The sequence below is a fragment of the Aulonocara stuartgranti genome, assembly GCF_965226115.1.
Source record: "Aulonocara stuartgranti genome assembly, chromosome: 6".
In the NCBI taxonomy this organism is placed as follows: Eukaryota; Metazoa; Chordata; class Actinopteri; order Cichliformes; family Cichlidae; genus Aulonocara; species Aulonocara stuartgranti.
This window is the reverse complement of record NC_138944.1, coordinates 9,894,558-9,911,096: the sequence shown is the minus strand read 5'-3', so window position 1 is coordinate 9,911,096 and position 16,539 is coordinate 9,894,558. Positions and strand designations below refer to the sequence as shown.

The following is a 16,539-nucleotide window of genomic DNA, read 5'->3' as shown; positions in this document are numbered from 1 at the left end:
CTGATAAAATAACTGATGAGTGTAGAATTTATTTATTGGTTAAAATTGTCTGTATGGGAGCATCATCCATCAAAAACAAATATTTTGTAAAGAAATTCTGCTTGAAAAATAGTCACTGGACGTAACTCCAGTTCTATGAGTATTAACTAGGCTTCATTTTTGGTTGTATGGGGGGGGAATCACTAGAAAAAGCACAAATGGGAGTTTGAGGTTATTTGGGAGGATCGTCTAAGAGTGATCCAATTTCTCAACACAGGTCAATTCATTTAACTAATAACCAACCCGGTTACTAACAGCAGTGTAAATTAGAACTTCACAAAATACACACACAGGCAGAAAAAATGAGTAATACACTAATAACGCGCACGAAAAGTGAATTCAGTTTAGGGCTTGCGCCACTCTCTGAATACAGGGAAATCTGACAAGTGATGCAGATTTTTGGGTGATAAACTGTTACAGAATATCTCATGACCTCCTAGAGCTAACCGCTTTCTGGTTAGACGCTTCGCTGGGAACCACTGAACTGATCAATCTAACAAGCTCCACATCAATAAACACTAAACATTTACACATTCATAAATCAGTAATAGTCTTTTAGAATGTTGAGATTCATTAAAAAAAATATTTCGAAAATAATAATTTATTCAACATTTTTGAATAAACTCATGTCTAAGTTTATAGCTTTGTGTATATCTGGTACATTTAATCCTTAAACTATTTCTCACTGAGAATTTATTTTTCTATTTTGGCAGTTTTGGTCCTCCGTAGATTTAAGTGGTACTTTTAGTAGCCTACCATCACCTGCTCCACCCCACTCATGTCTCTGATCTCATCGAGGACTAAGGACACACGAGGACTGAATCTGGAGAGAAAAACCACGTCCCCACCCCTTGGTCATAAGTCTTGCTAACAGAAGGTGTCTAAAATTGGAGTGCGTTTCCTCTTCAAACAACCAATCACAATGCATCTCGAGGCCAGCAAGGAAACACCGGTCTACCTCTCATTATTTAAAGCACACACAAGGTCTAAATTTACCACACAGAGATCTGATTGGGAAAGAATTCAGAAGGCGGTGACCTACGAGAGGACATGATACGCGACACGGGGAGAGTTTAGAATGGAGATTGTATAAAACATGTAATTGTAGCACTACAGCTAATGCTCTTTTCCAATAAGGGAGGTGGTTTAGTTATATTTGATGCTATATTAAGGTTGATTTTTAAGCCTCTATTAACAGGCAGCAGCGTGAAGACGGTAATTTGATCTTTACAGGCGCGCTTAAATGGGTCACATTGATCAGAGGACGCCATCTGGAGGCCAGGGTGCACATTAATTACCAGCTAATGGACATAAGCGTAAACTATAAAAATGAAACATGCATAACGGCGTTCGGGAAACAGGGAAGGGAAAAAAAGAGAAAAGAAAAGAGGATGAACAAAGAAAACAGATTCTGTTTCTTTAATATCAACTTTTTGACTTGCATACCAATTCAGTGGCTGATGCACCAGGTAAAATAGACATTATATGTAACATTATGGGGGTAAAAATTCAGAGAGCAATACAGAAGTAAACAGGACCGTCATATAATCCATATGATCTGTGATGCACTGTGTAGATGATTTAAGCTTTCTTGTTGCCCGTCCATATAGGAATATCACATTGTTCTCCATAAAAAAAAAAGAAAAATACATTAATTAGTGCCTTTGGGTTTTATAAAGCACAGCAATGCTGAAGTCAGAGGTATAACAGTTTGAAATGATCTTTGAACGTCCTTAAGTGTTTATATGTGACAGACAACAAAGAAAAAAGTTAACATTTTTGTTCCATCTGCATTCAGTCTTCATAACACTGTCAGACAAAGAGAAATGATAATTATTTGGTACATGATGATTTACATGGTTTCATTTCTTTTTTAAAGACACACATTTAAGACGTACATTAACAGCTTGATGTTGCAACCATCTGCTGCCTGGCGTGCACCAGGACCTCATGATGGCCCACTGGGTCATTACCGTTTAACAGCCCCAGAGACCGTAGAGCTAAAGCACAGACAGACAGATTGTTAATGCACTTTCGCTCTTCAGTGAGTGTATGCATACAGCAATCCCACATCACAACATAAGGCGATAACTGTGAGCAGCGTGCACAAGCACATCTGTGCTTGTGTGTAATGTGGCGATGTCATCAAGAGGTCCGCTGTCCGCACGTCAATCAAGTATCAATAAATAATTTTGCAAAGTCATTTGGATTCGATTTCGGAGCAGTCCTGAGTCTGTCTTTGAAATTCTATGGCTGAATAGATGTACAGCATGAAGGTCCACATGTGCACGTGCCGGCACACTTAAACTTGTAACATGTTTGTGTGTCTTTGTGTGTGTGTGTGTGTCTGCCACTCTGTGTACTCAGTTCTTCTTCTTGAGCCCAGAGCCGCGATTATTGAATAAGCTCAGCCCTGATTTGCTGTTCCCATTAGCCACTCCACCGACTGTGACTCCAGGCTGCTGCAGCACTTTGTCCAATGTGGTTTTCTTAATCGCTGCTGGAGAGATGCGCTCCTGGTCTGCCAGGTACTGCAGCTCCCTGCGAGGACAAGAGAAATACTAATGTCACGAGTACACTAAAAATGAAAGGTTTTCTGTGTGTGCCATGATAACTATAACTAAAGGATAAAGACAGACACACAATTTAAAATGTCACAAAACTGAGTCAGGACTAAACGTGGAGTGAATGGGAAAATGGGTCAATTGAGAAATATACAGTTGCAATTTTTACATTTTTTTAACGACTTTCTGATTTTCTCACCGTGTCCTGATGCAAGAAGCCTCCACTGCATTGATAAGGAGGCTACGGAAGCCACCGCTCTCCAGAAAGTGCAGGGCGTGGATGGTGGCGCCCCCTGGTGAGCACACATTGTCCTTCAGCTGGCCGGGGTGTTGCTCCGACTCAAGCAGCATCTTTGCTGCTCCCTGAAAGTGAACATGAGAAATATGTAAAAATAAAGGAGGTATTGCAGAAACAGTGCAGGTGTTGGCATCCATTTCTATAGAGCATGGACAAGAGAATAAAGTCTGAGGCGTAGCTCAAATAATAAAGTTGCTCTGTATGCCACTAGGGGTTGTGAAGCTTTAACCTCCTGCTTCTCAGCGTCTTCTCTCACTTATTGTTTGCAAATTCTGCTGATCTGTTTTATCCTGTGTCACTTCTGTTGTAAATGGAGCACGTATGCAATGCAGAATCAGATTTGATGGCCCCAGCCAAATAGGTTTCCGGCACCATGCTGGTGTACAGCGAATATTTGAATGACACCTTGGATGATTGGTTGGTTACCATTTCTCTTAATTTACTGAGTAAGAAACAAATTAACACCACTTAAAAAAAAAAAAAGGAAAAAAAAAAGAGCAATATCCATTACCCATCAATCCAAGAACTGTCTCTAATTCTTCAGCTCAACACAAACTCTGTGTCGTTTTAACTCTCGTGGTTGAGTGAGCGAACCGTACGCTGAAATGCTGCAGGGGCTCGGGATTTGATTCTTCCCTGCATGTCATTCCTCCCGGCTCTGTCCCTACTTTCTGTACAATAACGGCTACAAAAACAAACAAACAAAAAAAAACAAAAACAAAAAAACAACAACAACTCACCCCCCAAAAATACATAACTTGGAATACAATCGGCTTGGTGCTGCATACGTCAACAGCAGTCCTTGTTCTGCTGTGCAGCCTTACAAAGCTCAGGGTAACAGCACAAGAACCAAGCTCTGGTTAGGAGCTCAAATGAGCTCATTGCCAGCTGCAATATAAAACAAAGGAGATGGAGCCCATCCAAACATGGGGTGAAGAAGCAGCTACATGATATCGACACAATAGCCCCCCGCCAGCGAGTCAGCGGTGAAAAGATCCCCCCCCCCACCAAAAAAACCCAAAACAAAACCATGAGATTGGATGGGTTAGCCCATTCAATAAAAGACTAAGGAGTTATCCTCGAGTAAATCAACTGTGGATGCTATTGTTCAATTAAAGGGCTAAAAAAAGATACATTTTTATTTATTTATTTTATTTTTTTTAAAAAAAAGGCCAAATGAGTCCCCAGATGTATCTGTGCAGCCCATTCAAGTAATGTGTAGAAAACAATTCATAATAACATCTAACTTGTAAGCGCACACACACACGAAGCCTGAAGCAACTGCCATGATAACAAAAACTGAAATGAGTAATTTCCAGTAATGTCTCTGATAAACTGCCAAAGCCTAATCACATCCCAACAGCGCCGTATAAACAGAATCAAACTACATTTAAGTTTAATGTTAAAAAGAGCAATTTAAAATTTGTGCAGACCCTGCAGAAAAAGAGCTGCAGGATCAAAATTTATCCTTTTCTTCTTCTTTTCCTCCTCTTTTGGCAAGCCCGAGTGCCCCGCAGGTGTTTATTTTTCTTGGGTTTCATTATTTTTTCGTTGAACAAAAGTCAGCAGTTATCAGACGGCAAAATTGCTGGATGCACTGAAAACAGCAACTCAAGCTTAATAATTTTGTTGCCTCCAAACATGCAGCGTAGCAGATCAAGGAAACTTAATATTTAGAATAAGTGCAACAGAAGAGACCTGAATGTGACACACAGATTTAGCACTACTGACCAACAGGGCCTGAGCTCCAAGTCTGACAGCGAGCCTCCTCGGCAGTCCCATCTTCACTCCTCCGTCTGCGAGAGCATCCAGGGCTGTGAACGCCTGTATAAACACAACATTTTCTATTATTTTAAGCAACAAGAAAGTCATCAACATGTCTTTAAAGCATCTAAACCCATCACAAAAATTCAACATCACCTGGCCCGTTTCAGACCAGAGCCATTCCTCCCTTGGCTTATTTTGAGAGCCACCCCACATTTCAACAGATTTGAGAAATACAATGTTACATTACGGTACGCAGAAAAAGTTGAGGACGGAATAAAATCCTGGTGGACACAGTCTGCAAGCTTCATCTGCAAATCATCCAGTGCCATGGGAAAATCTTTTTGGGAGGCAGAAATGTATCCAACTAGGTCTAAACTGGCCAGCAGCACCACAACAATAGAAGACATGAGGCAATAGTTGCACTGCACAATGTTATTTTTTCCTCACAGTTCAATTCAGTTTTATTCCTGCAGCATCCGTTCATAACAGTGATCTCAAGGTGCATTATAATATAAGGTAAGAAGATCGACTGTGAGTTGTACTTGGCGACAGTAGGGAGGAAGAACTCCCTTTTAACAGCAGAATGAATAACAGGGAGACACAACCATCTGCCTTGACTTCTTGGATCGTGAAGGAAACAATGACGGACAACAAACTACAAGTGAGGGTAGAGATCAATTTAAGCTACTGATTAGTTTTCTTATGCTTCTCCTTTATTCTTTACATTCCACTAAATATGTCTAGTGTGAGGCAGGAAAGTAAATGCTCTCCCAGAACTAGTTTTTACAATATGCTGTTGAACAGCCAGCACAGAAAAAAGAAAATAATCCTCAGAGCCCGTCCATCCATTCGCTTCCGCTTATCCTTTTCAGGGTCATGGGGGTCGCTGGAGCCTATCCCAGCTGTCACAGGGCGAGAGGCAGGGTACACCCTGGACAGGTCGCCAGTCTGTCGCAGGGCTAACTCACATAGACAGACAACCATTCGCACTCACATTCACTCCCGCATTCATACCTATGGGCAATTTGGATTAATCAATCAACCTGTATGTCTTTGGACGGTGCTGCACCGTCCTCAGAGCCCTTCAAATGTATTTAGAAATACCTGCCCAAAGCCAGAGTCCCACTACAAGCAAGTCGTGCCAAAGGCATGCCTTTTTAAACGCCCCTAGTGACTCATTTTGGAAGTAACTTTAAAGCTTTTATGTTCTGTTTATCACTGGAATTAAACTGCTTGTAAAGAATCAACACTCAAATCTAATACAAAACATCTACAAAAGTTTTTAAACACCTCTTTCCCCATGAACGTTTTACTTCTAAACACCAACACCATCGTTCAAGAAGAAAAAGAAAATCTGAAAAGATATCAAGTCAGGATTTTTCAAGTCCGCTTTCTTACAAGATCTCTGCTAAAGCTCAGATTCTATGCAGACATCAGCCAAAGACACATTTACTCTTGATTTCCTCCACCAGTGCTTACATCGGCCTGCTACACACGAAATTTGATGTGACATTTTCGAAAGCAAAGAGGACTGAAATTTGGAAACACACTCGTGGCACTACAGGTAATTACCAAGGACAGGATATGACAAAACTGCCCAAAAATACCACAACAGCACAAACACGAAAGGTCCTTTATATGGACAGGATATATACATACACACCTGCCAATGTTTTTTCCTTTATCTAGACCTCAAGCTTGAGACCATGTGCACAATATTACCAGTCACTGAAAAACAGTGAACACGCAAAGGTTTCTAAACAGTCTGTGCAGTCGTGACTAGCAGGTACGAAGCCAAAACAATGTGTTCTTGAATCAACCTAATCAGAAAAAGACACATTTTCTGCTTACATCTATGAAGAAGTGCTTACTTTTCTCAACATCCTGTCATGAATCGAACGCTTCACATCATTATTTTTGACATCTTATAGACTAAATAATTTATCAAAGGCTAATGATTAGTTTCAGACCAGGCTGTGAAGCCTGACAGCTGAAGATAAACAGAAGTAATAGCAACCAGTCTTCGAAAAATACAGCGTATCAGATCATTCCTGCATCAATCCACATAAATCCCAGTAGCTCTGAGTGCAAAATGGAGAGGGTGGTTTGATAAAAATATAAATAAATTCCTCGTAAGACACACTGTAAGACGAAGGATGCTGCAAAATTTTAAAGGGGATCTATTACCCATCTATCAATTTTCTTCTCCTTCTCCAGTTCAGTGTTGCAGAGGAGCTGGAGTGGAGCTCGAGCAAATAAAACAATAACACACTTTTTAAAAAGGTGTTATGTTTACAGTGATGTTGCTCTGTATCATAAATACCAGTGCTGAGGGTGCGAGTACTCGCTGTAGTATAGTACAAAATCTCGACATCATTGGTGGTATAAAAAAGGGGAGGAAGTCAGACCTGGAACCAAATACATTTTTTCTCTTTTCAAAGTTGTTTTTGGTTCCAGGAAGTCTCATCTTTTCAAAGTGTTGCAACATCTCCCTCTGTATAATGTGTAAATCTCTAAGCATCTGTACTGATAAATAACTGAAATTGCGATAAAAACTGACATGATCGTACACTTGTGTCTTCAGTCTGGCACAGCGGCCGATGCTGTCTGGTTGGTTTTATACTGATTATATACAGATTACAAAAGTTCAGCCCAGAAGCTAAGAGGTTTTTTTTTTTTAGACTGTACAGAGGGCCTGATAAACAAACTTTGTATTTCCATCATGCATAACTATTACTACTTGGAGTCCCATAAGAAAGAAATAGAGATCTGGAAATGAGAATACCAGATTTTGTTTAACTAAGAGGGATCTAAAACGGCTCCTTTCAGACAGTGGGTGAACTGAGGATTTAGATAAAAGCACAGTTTAAAGGGAATAACTGATTAAGAATTAACCGAACCCCTTTACCTGGCTCAAGCTTGTCCTTAGGGGGGCTCACACCCGACATATGCATCACATGTCCACATATAGTCAAGATGTCACTGTTACCTGAAATCTACTGGCTGTCTGGAGATAATGTATTTAACCTTGAGAAAATAAAACAAGAATAACTTTTTTTTTTTTTTTTAAAGGTTACGTTTATCAGATTGCTGTTGATTTTCTATTTGGGAAAGACTAAAACTTCTTTGGAGGCATAGAAACATTTTTACGCACAAAAACCTATTCTAGCAGAGTCATAATGGGCTAGAATAGAAAATGAGTATAACAGGTCCTCTTTAATGAATGAATTCTGCACCAGGCTCCAATGTAGTCTATTTTAGGATGAAGGATTACTCAGATTATTTCATCTGTGCCAGGCCTCACTGTAATAGCCAAAACCTGGATCCATCAGACTTTACAGTCATCCTTCCGGGAAACAAAACCACCCCCGAAGTGACTTACGTAGGCAGGTCCGCTGCCACTCAGACCGGTGACAGCATCAATGAGGTCCTCCTCCACTTCCGTGCAGAAGCCTACGCTGGCCATCAGCTGCTCCAGTAATTTCCCATCCTCCACCTTGATAAAAATGCCACAGTGACAAAATGTATGTTAATGGGGTTAAAATAAAGCTGAAATCCCACTACCTGATCATACATCTTATCTTTTCTGACAATAAACACGAGGCGATTCATCCCTCTTTACCTCTGCATGTGTCCCAGTGGCATACACTGTTGCTCCCTCTTTCACCACCACTGGAGTGTTTGTCATACACCTCATGACTTTAGGAGCTGAGCGGTACTGAAGCAGCTTCTGTAAAATTAATAGGAAATGTAGGCGATGTCAGTAAATGAGACGTGTTTGAAATCACACCAGAGCAGCTTAATTTAACTTAGTGATATGCAAGAAACAAGTCAGGAGATGTAAAACACATTTGGAGCATTTAAGTGTGTACATTTCCTCCTTTCAAAGTACAACAAAGACCTACTTTATCAAACCTAACTCAAAACATGGTCTCTCTATTAAATTTACTCCCAGGAAAATTACAAACATGCAATCATCCACATAGAGAACATGCTGTAAATACCGATTTTAATGCAACATTATTCATATTTTAGTTTATATCTATTTATTAGTGCTGGTACAGCCCCTTTAAATGAAAACTGAACTAAGAGACCAATGCTCACCTTTTCTATGGAGCTTATGGTAACACCTGCAGCACAAGACACTATGAGATGACGGTCCTCAATGTCTGGCCCAATCTCATCCAGAACGAAGGGGATAATGTGGGGCTTTACAGCCAAAAAGAGCACATCACTCTTGTTGACGGTCTCTTTGTTACTTGTTGTCAGGTTCACTCCCATTTTCTACAGGAAAAGAGCAAAAAAGACAGGGGTACTTGTCATGAAAACTGCAGATGTTAAGACGTGAAGAGGCGGGGAAGAACAGGTGATATCACAATAACTATGTGGAAACTTCTCACCCTCAGCCCCAATACCGTGGGCAGGTCTGTGTCTGGGGAGCTCGCTGTAATCCTGTGGGTGGCGATCACACCTGGTGACAGGTGGAAGCAGAGAAATAAATAACAGCTGTAAAATAAGTCCTTACTGAGGCCCAGAGTCACAAGAAAGATGGACAAAGTGGAGAAAAAGAGCTAAAAGACTCATATCACCTGCAGCAGTGAAGCCCTTCACCAGTGCATGAGCCAGCTGGCCCGCTCCAATGAATCCAACACTCATGATGTGGCACTTCTGTCCTACAGTGGAGGAGGGGGGAGAGTCATCTCAGTCCACCAGACTTTTCACATTTTACGCCTGACTAGCAGAGAGAAAACGTCCTGGAGCTGGCCCGGACAACAAATGATGGCCAAAGACTCATCTGACACTCTTCCAGCACCCATGGCTGACTCCAGCAGGATATGAGTGCAGTTACTGATTTACAGTGAGCTTTACATCTAAATAAAACCTATCTAAATGCCGTATATCATACAAATACTCTCAGCCTTTATTTGAATGTGCACGGAGCTAAAGGCACTGAGTTTGTGTCTGCAGTGTACAAATCCACGTAAACCACGATTTCACATGTTTTCAGTGTTAAATACTGACTTACACAACCAATTAGCAACTATTAGGGGGCGTTAATCTATGAAGCGTTATTATCCTTATTGAAATGATAAAGCCATTAGCTAGCCGTTGAGCTCCCTTCCCAGCTAACTTTTTTTTAGCTAGATTTACACCCATAAATGACTGAGAAACATGGCGGATACATATTAAACATGCTAAGATACCTTATCCAGACGCTCCAACTGATGTTTCTGCGTTGATGGATATAAAGTGTAGATGTGACCGCCTTTTCCCGGTGTCAAAAAAACACACAAAAAACACCAGTTTTTTGTGTCAACGTGGCTTCCTTCTTCTCAGCCCACATGTGAGCTCAGAGCAGCAGCAGACATCAAAGAGGACCAATCACGACAGACATACTCGGAGTCTCTGACCAATGGAGATGCTTGATTATGAAATATGGGCGTGGTGGAGTTGCATCAGCTTCATCCCGGGAAAAATACAGGTCACCCACCCTGTGCGTTTCAAAGTAGGTCATGTTCATATAGTGAGACCGGAACTTCCAGCACATATTAAGACAATAATATGTGACCATGAACCGAGTGCTAATCTAATAGAGTATTTAGTCGAGTGTATTAAGTAACAATAACAGTTAAAACACAGAAAATGTCTGTTTTTTCACTATGTAGTTTAAATTTATATATATATATATATATATATATATATATATATATATATATATATATAGGGGTGCAACGATATTCGTATCGATATTGAACCGTTCGATACAGTGCTTTCGGTTCGGTATGCATATGTATCGAACAATACAAAATTTGTAATTTATTTTATCAACTTTCCTTCTGACGATGCTGTCTGTGTTAAGCGCTCAGTGAATCTGCGTTGGACTACTCCGCCTAGGGTCGACAGTGCAGCCTAGGCGGAGTAGTCGAACGCAGATTCACTGAGCGCTCAACACAGACAGCATCGTCAGAAGGAAGAGCGCAGGGCAAGCTAGCGAGACAGAAGTTAAGCTCTCCTTGTAACATGGACCTTCCCCACCCTCATTCAGATCTGGTGTTTGGAATTATTTTGGTTTTCATGTGACGTATGACCCTGAAGGTAAGCGAGTCATGGACTAAAGTAAAACAGTATGTTGGATGTGCCATGCAATGCTCAATTACATGGGTGGGAACTAGTGTGTTAGCGCAGTTAGCTTGTTAACGTGTTGGCCGTCTAGCCCCATGCACGGGCGATCGGCAGTAGCTCGTTAACGTGTTGTGGCGTTAAGGTCATTTCAACGAGATTAACCTGAAAGCACTAGTGGGAACACAACGAATATGACTGCACATTTACGCCGACATCATCCTAGTGCAAAGACAAGTGGAAGCAGAAAAAAAACAAGCAAGCATGCTACTAACTTTAGCCGAGTCATTTAGATAGCTGGTTAATATGCTGCTGAGAATATAGCCCAGAAGAAGCGGATAGTATAGCTTTTATTTTGGAAAGAGACATTTCTCTGTAATAAACTCTCTTTTCCAAAGATGAGTGATTCCTCAATCAGATACAGGGCTCGCAATATCGCTAGCCCGACGTCCCGGTGCTAGCGATTTTTTCAGTCGGGGTACCAAAATCTATCTCTGCCCTGCCCGTCGGGCTATTGTAGGAAGGAAAAATATATGTCAATGCTTTTGCATTCTTTCGGAAATGTAGCTGGGTAATTATGTCATTGGCATCGGTGAGCCACTGTCAATATGCGACATATTGAAGTCGCGTTTGAATTTGCGCTTGTTTTTTTGCTTTCACTTTGCAATCGTGCGAACTGTGTATAGAGAGCGACAGCACTGATCTGTGAGTGATGATAATTTGTGCACCAATTCCTCTGACATCGTCTTATTAATCGTTAGCTTACTATGCAAACATGACAAGTGAAATCTCCCGCAGCTTAAACATGTGAGAGGTTGATCGCGCAGAGAATCGCTGAGATTATGTGAGTGCGTGTGTAAAAGCAGCAGGATTTATATTTGACTACGATGACCTGGATGACTGAGAACCTTCACAGACAGATATATATTTTAGTTCTGCTGAGCCAAATAAGACAGGTCAGGGTGAAGAAGTGACAGCCAAAGAAAAGCTTACCACAAAACGGAGAAGTTATGACAAATCAGACTATAAGGCAAAAAAGAAAGTGCAGCTTTATGGTTTCATGGACAAAAGAATTTCTGTGGCTGCAATATGACGAGCTAAATAACCAGGGCTGCACATAAGTGGTCCGCAGGTGCGCATTCGCTGTCAAAATAAAAAACACGCACAAGGGTTAGGGTTAAATTTAAAAACTGTAATTTTGAGTTAAAATATATATTTATAATTTTAATAAATGACAAATTAAAAAGGCATGAACATTTTTTTTGTATCAAAAAAATATCGAACCGTGACACCAAAGTATCGAACCGAACCGTGAATTTTGTGTATCGTTGCACCCCTAATATAAATATATGTATATATATATAAATATATGTATATATATATATATATATGTATATATATATATATATATATATATATATATATGTGTATATATATATATATATATATACATATATGTGTCTGCTCATGAGTCTGCCTGTCAAGTTCAGTGTCCTGTCTGGTTCTCTGTGTCTGTTAAGTTTCCTGTTTTATTCTGAAAGTTCATGTCTCATGTCAGTGAGTTCAGTTTTACCTCTCCCCTATCTCGTTAGGTCTTATTTCTCCCAGCTGTGTCCCCCTTCTGTCTCTAATTCCTTGATGACTCCCTCAGTGTATTTAAGCCCAAGTGTGTCTTTGTGTCAGCGTCGCGTCGTTAATGTCTGTTCACCCTCACTTGCTGCGTGCACTGAAAAAAATATGTTGTTGGATTTACTTAATTCAATGGTGGACATTTGTTGCACACAGATGTTTTGCTTCGGCAGCAACTTAAACAATTGAGTTAAATTAACACAATTTATTCATGTTCAATAAACCTGTGCAATTTGTGTTGATAAAATGTGACTTAAACATGTTTTGATGAAGTAATTTGAGCTCTTGGAATATTTTAATCCTTCACAATTTTCTCACGTTATCCCAACACGATTCAATAACTTTTACCCAATACTACTTGGTCACTTAAATACTACATGTTATCTTCAAATTACATTTTGCTATTATATTCTAGTATCAAATACACAATTTTCAAATGGAGGCCTTATAACAGATTGTATTGTTCTCTTCCAAGATGGTTGCTGGCATCCACCAGTAACCTTTCAAAACAAAATGTCTAATTTCACTGCATTGACAGTAGGTAAAGAATTAAACTGACATTACTCCTCCACTGAATCTATATAAATCAACAGTTAAATAATGTCAGTTCTTCCGTGTTCTCTGGAATCAATCACAGTAAAGAAATTAGACTGTTTCTTTTGAAAAATGTTGGGAAAGAACAAATCAAAACATTCTATTTAAGGCCTCTGACATCAAGATTCAGTTAAACAACAATTCTAACTAAACAATTTGAGGTAATGTTAGTTTCCATTAACATTAAATTAGGTTACTGAATTGGCAAACACCTTCCTATCAACATTACCCATTTTACCCCAATAACTAAAGAAATTAGCACTTGCAGGTCAAAAACTTTATTCAAGAGACGCAAAAATAACATTGATACAGTGACTGTCAAAAATTACAGCACTGATCATACTGTGACATCTTGGTTCAAAACAGCACACTTAGAAATATTCAACGTTCTTTACTTCAACTGAATGAAATTGAAAATACCATTTCACACGACCCATATGGGATATTTAGACTGTATAACTGTTCACGCTACATCTCTTCACTAGTAAAAGAAAGAAAAAATACAAAGAGAAATTAAAAAATGCTGCCAAACAGACAAACAGAACTTGTACAGAGCAAAAGGAAAAACAAACAACAAAAAAACCGGCTTGTCCTCATGGCAGTTGCAGAGTATATAAAAATGAACCCTGCGATCCGTTCCTGGAATTTAGCTTCAAAAATGCAGCAGAACAAGTGTGAGATTTAAATGTCCTCTCACCTAGAGCTGGTCACCTCACATGCATAACAGTGAGCTTCGTTGCAGGAGCAGTTTTGTCTTAGTTGTGAGCTTTTCTTGAGAGCTGAGTTGCATCCAACTCCATTACCACCCTTTGAATCACCTCAAAAGTGTAGCAGAGTTGTGATGGGTAACTCATGTTGAAGGAATAAAAAAGGTCCAAACAGCATGGCTACTGCAAAGGTCACGTTATCCAGATCTTGAAGAACAACATCAGAAAAGTCATTGCCTGGCGCATCTCTGGAGACAGATGTTCATTGTGGTTTTCTCAATCTGTGCAGTGGCCTCAGTCAAGTCCTGGTTAAACACAAAACATTTCTTTAAGATTCCTTTTTAAACTCATCTCTTTTGAATCTACCAGTTCTAATGTTAGAGTAATTTAAACCAATGCAAGCAACATAGTAAATAGCTATAGCCAAAGAGTGGCCTGCCATGCTGCCATTCATGGTCTAACAGAGTTTCTAAGAGAGGGTGAAAAACATAATAATTTCAAATGCTTTACATTAGTTTTTGTTAGAAAGACACCGGCCCATCAGAAATCCAGGCTATGTCACTCAGAAGATGTTAGAATTTAGACTTTCAGCCCCACAATTTGGTTAGCTGTTGGTCAGTTGGTCTTTTTTTTTTTTTTCTTTCAAACAAAAGCTAATGTAAATATTGGGGGGATTTTTCTTTGTTCACTAGAATGACAAATTTAAAGTTTTTTCACACTGATGTGACCCCTAATACAGGGGTGGGGGTGGGGCCTCAAGGGCCGGCGGCCGAGTTCACTACCAGGCCTCATGTGAACTTCAAATTATTAAAGAGGACTACTGGTCCTAACCAGTCCAATGAGGATCAAGAGGATAACTAAATGCATTTTTAAATGTTGCAAAGCCACAATCTACTCATAAAACACTCACCATGAACTCCTGCACCAAGATGTTGCAATTGTCTTTCACACAGATGCGGAGCACTTTGATGAGGGACTCCGAGCATTAATGTCATCCTAAAGTATTATAACAAAGAAAACAGAGATTTGTGAACTTTTCAGTAGCACAGAAGAAAATGATCCCAGACAAAAACTCTTGACTTTTTAAACCAGTCAACATGCAACACCAGCATCTACAAAGCAATATCAAAAGTTCCTGTTTGACATCAACTTTATGGATATATCGTTTCCAGAACATTTATTTTTTAAAAAAGGTAAATTTTTCTCAGTGGGCCAGTAAATGCATGACGAAAATTATGGCATCCTTTTAGTGGAATCAGTACTCACAGGTAATAGTTGACGGTTTCAATGGATGTAGCATAAAAATCTTTTACTGACCTAATGCAATACATATACACTTTGTAGTTAAAGAATTTTAAAGTTCTTACTGTCATAATGGCAGCTACATCCATTAGCTTTGTGCCCTGTTCCCCCGATCACTTTGCAAACACTTTCAGCAGACTGCCAGAGAGAAACTCAGCTCCGTCAGAAACCTTGACTGTATGCATGGTTGGGATGCACTGGAATGCTGCATTTCATCTGAAATGACATAAAAAGGCACTGTGCTTGGTTAATCAGTAATGTTTTGTTGAATAAAAACTGTGTTTCCAGATCTTATGGGATTAAAAAAATCCAAAGATGTTTGTTTCTGATTTGCAACCCAACAACCCACAAGTTACAACCTCATTTCAGTTCAAGTGTGCATTAATGCGAGTCCAGTAATCACCTTTCTGGCAATACATACAGGTATAAGATAAACCTATGGCAGATTTTGGATTTCTCAGTTGTATTAATAGGGTGAGTATGCATGCACCTAATAATTATAAAAAACCTATTATAATTAAGTTACAGAAACGAAAATAGAATATACTTTCTTACCATAACACCTTGAACCCACAATCCATCAGCTGACTCCTGGTGAAATGCAGAATAGAGGTCGTCTCTCAATGTGCAGCAAAAAAAACAAAAACAAAAAGAAAAGGACAGCAGGTGAGGGCAGGAGGGGTAGGGATGTAAGCTAGCATAATGCCGCTGATGATATTAGCTAAAGCTGTTCAATGTCCAAAATCTCACTAACACCACGGTGCAGTAAATACACAATGTAACTGAAGAGTCAGTTGGCAAATCTATTCACACAGAAAACCAAATTATGTTATGAGTGCCTCGTAATTAGGTTTAATGTGATATTACGGCTCTTGTGCCAAAGACAAATTCAAATGAAAAAGCGCCAATTCTTTGACAACAGATAAAACAGCAAATAAGCTAACGGCTCTTTTTTAGCATGTTACATGGCGACACTCTAGACGTTTAACTACATTTGGCTGAAATATGGTAAAAATTAATTCAAAAAATCAAGACATACCAAAAACGTAGAGTTGGCTGCTCGACTTGACTGAGATGGATGCCTTTTTTAAACCACGATCCAAAGCCCGCGAGATGAAATCACGCGTGGTTTCACGAGATTTAACGTTGCTATCTTATTAACTTACTTCACCTGAACATGATATGAACAATTTAATACACCCTTTCTGCATATCATGTAGTTTTTACACTATATAGTTACATTTAACTTTAAAACATGAGGCAATTGTGTTAAATACATGCAAGATGCTTACATAAATCCAAGAGATGGCCAGTCCCTTTTTTTCAGTGTGTTTAGGATTTCCAGTCCTCCTGCATCTCTGTTTAGAGTTTTGTTTGCTTTTGTGAGTTTTATTTTATCTTGATGTTCTGCTCCAGCAATCAAGCTGCATTTTCTGTTTAAACCTCGTGTCCTGAGAATCCTGCATTTTGGGTCCACCACTCCTGCCTGCCTGCCACACAGCCGACCATGACAGTATTA

General features: G+C 39.6%; 1 protein-coding gene and 1 long non-coding RNA gene across 2 annotated transcripts; both read right to left on the bottom strand.

The window, feature by feature from the left end:
- Positions 1-1,431: 1,431 nt before the first annotated feature.
- pycr1b (pyrroline-5-carboxylate reductase 1b) lies at positions 1,432-10,092 on the bottom strand. The gene is made up of 9 exons (XM_082537764.1): positions 9,873-10,092; positions 9,258-9,341; positions 9,069-9,139; positions 8,773-8,952; positions 8,291-8,398; positions 8,051-8,164; positions 4,633-4,725; positions 2,803-2,966; positions 1,432-2,580 (listed from the first exon to the last, which is right to left on the bottom strand). The coding sequence occupies exons 2-9, from the start codon at positions 9,322-9,324 to the stop codon at positions 2,403-2,405; spliced, it is 975 nt and encodes a 324-aa protein (XP_082393890.1). The 5' UTR covers positions 9,325-9,341; positions 9,873-10,092; the 3' UTR covers positions 1,432-2,402.
- A 3,573-nt stretch (positions 10,093-13,665) lies between these two features.
- Positions 13,666-16,329, bottom strand: LOC309707934. Its single transcript, XR_014277124.1, has 4 exons — positions 15,576-16,329; positions 15,086-15,236; positions 14,629-14,714; positions 13,666-14,023 (listed from the first exon to the last, which is right to left on the bottom strand). It is a non-coding gene; the product is annotated as an uncharacterized lncRNA (long non-coding RNA).
- Positions 16,330-16,539: the final 210 nt, after the last annotated feature.

Bases quoted from the DNA above. Each gene is read 5' to 3' on its own strand.
- pycr1b (XM_082537764.1), bottom strand. From the start codon at position 9,324: ATGAGTGTTGGATTCATTGGAGCGGGCCAGCTGGCTCATGCACTGGTG. The intron at 9,140-9,257 runs GTGATATGAGTC...ACCTGTCACCAG, and splicing joins GAAGGGCTTCACTGCTGCAG to GTGTGATCGCCACCCACAGG. The intron at 2,581-2,802 runs GTGAGAAAATCA...TTGTCCTCGCAG, and splicing joins GCTTCTTGCATCAGGACACG to GGAGCTGCAGTACCTGGCAG.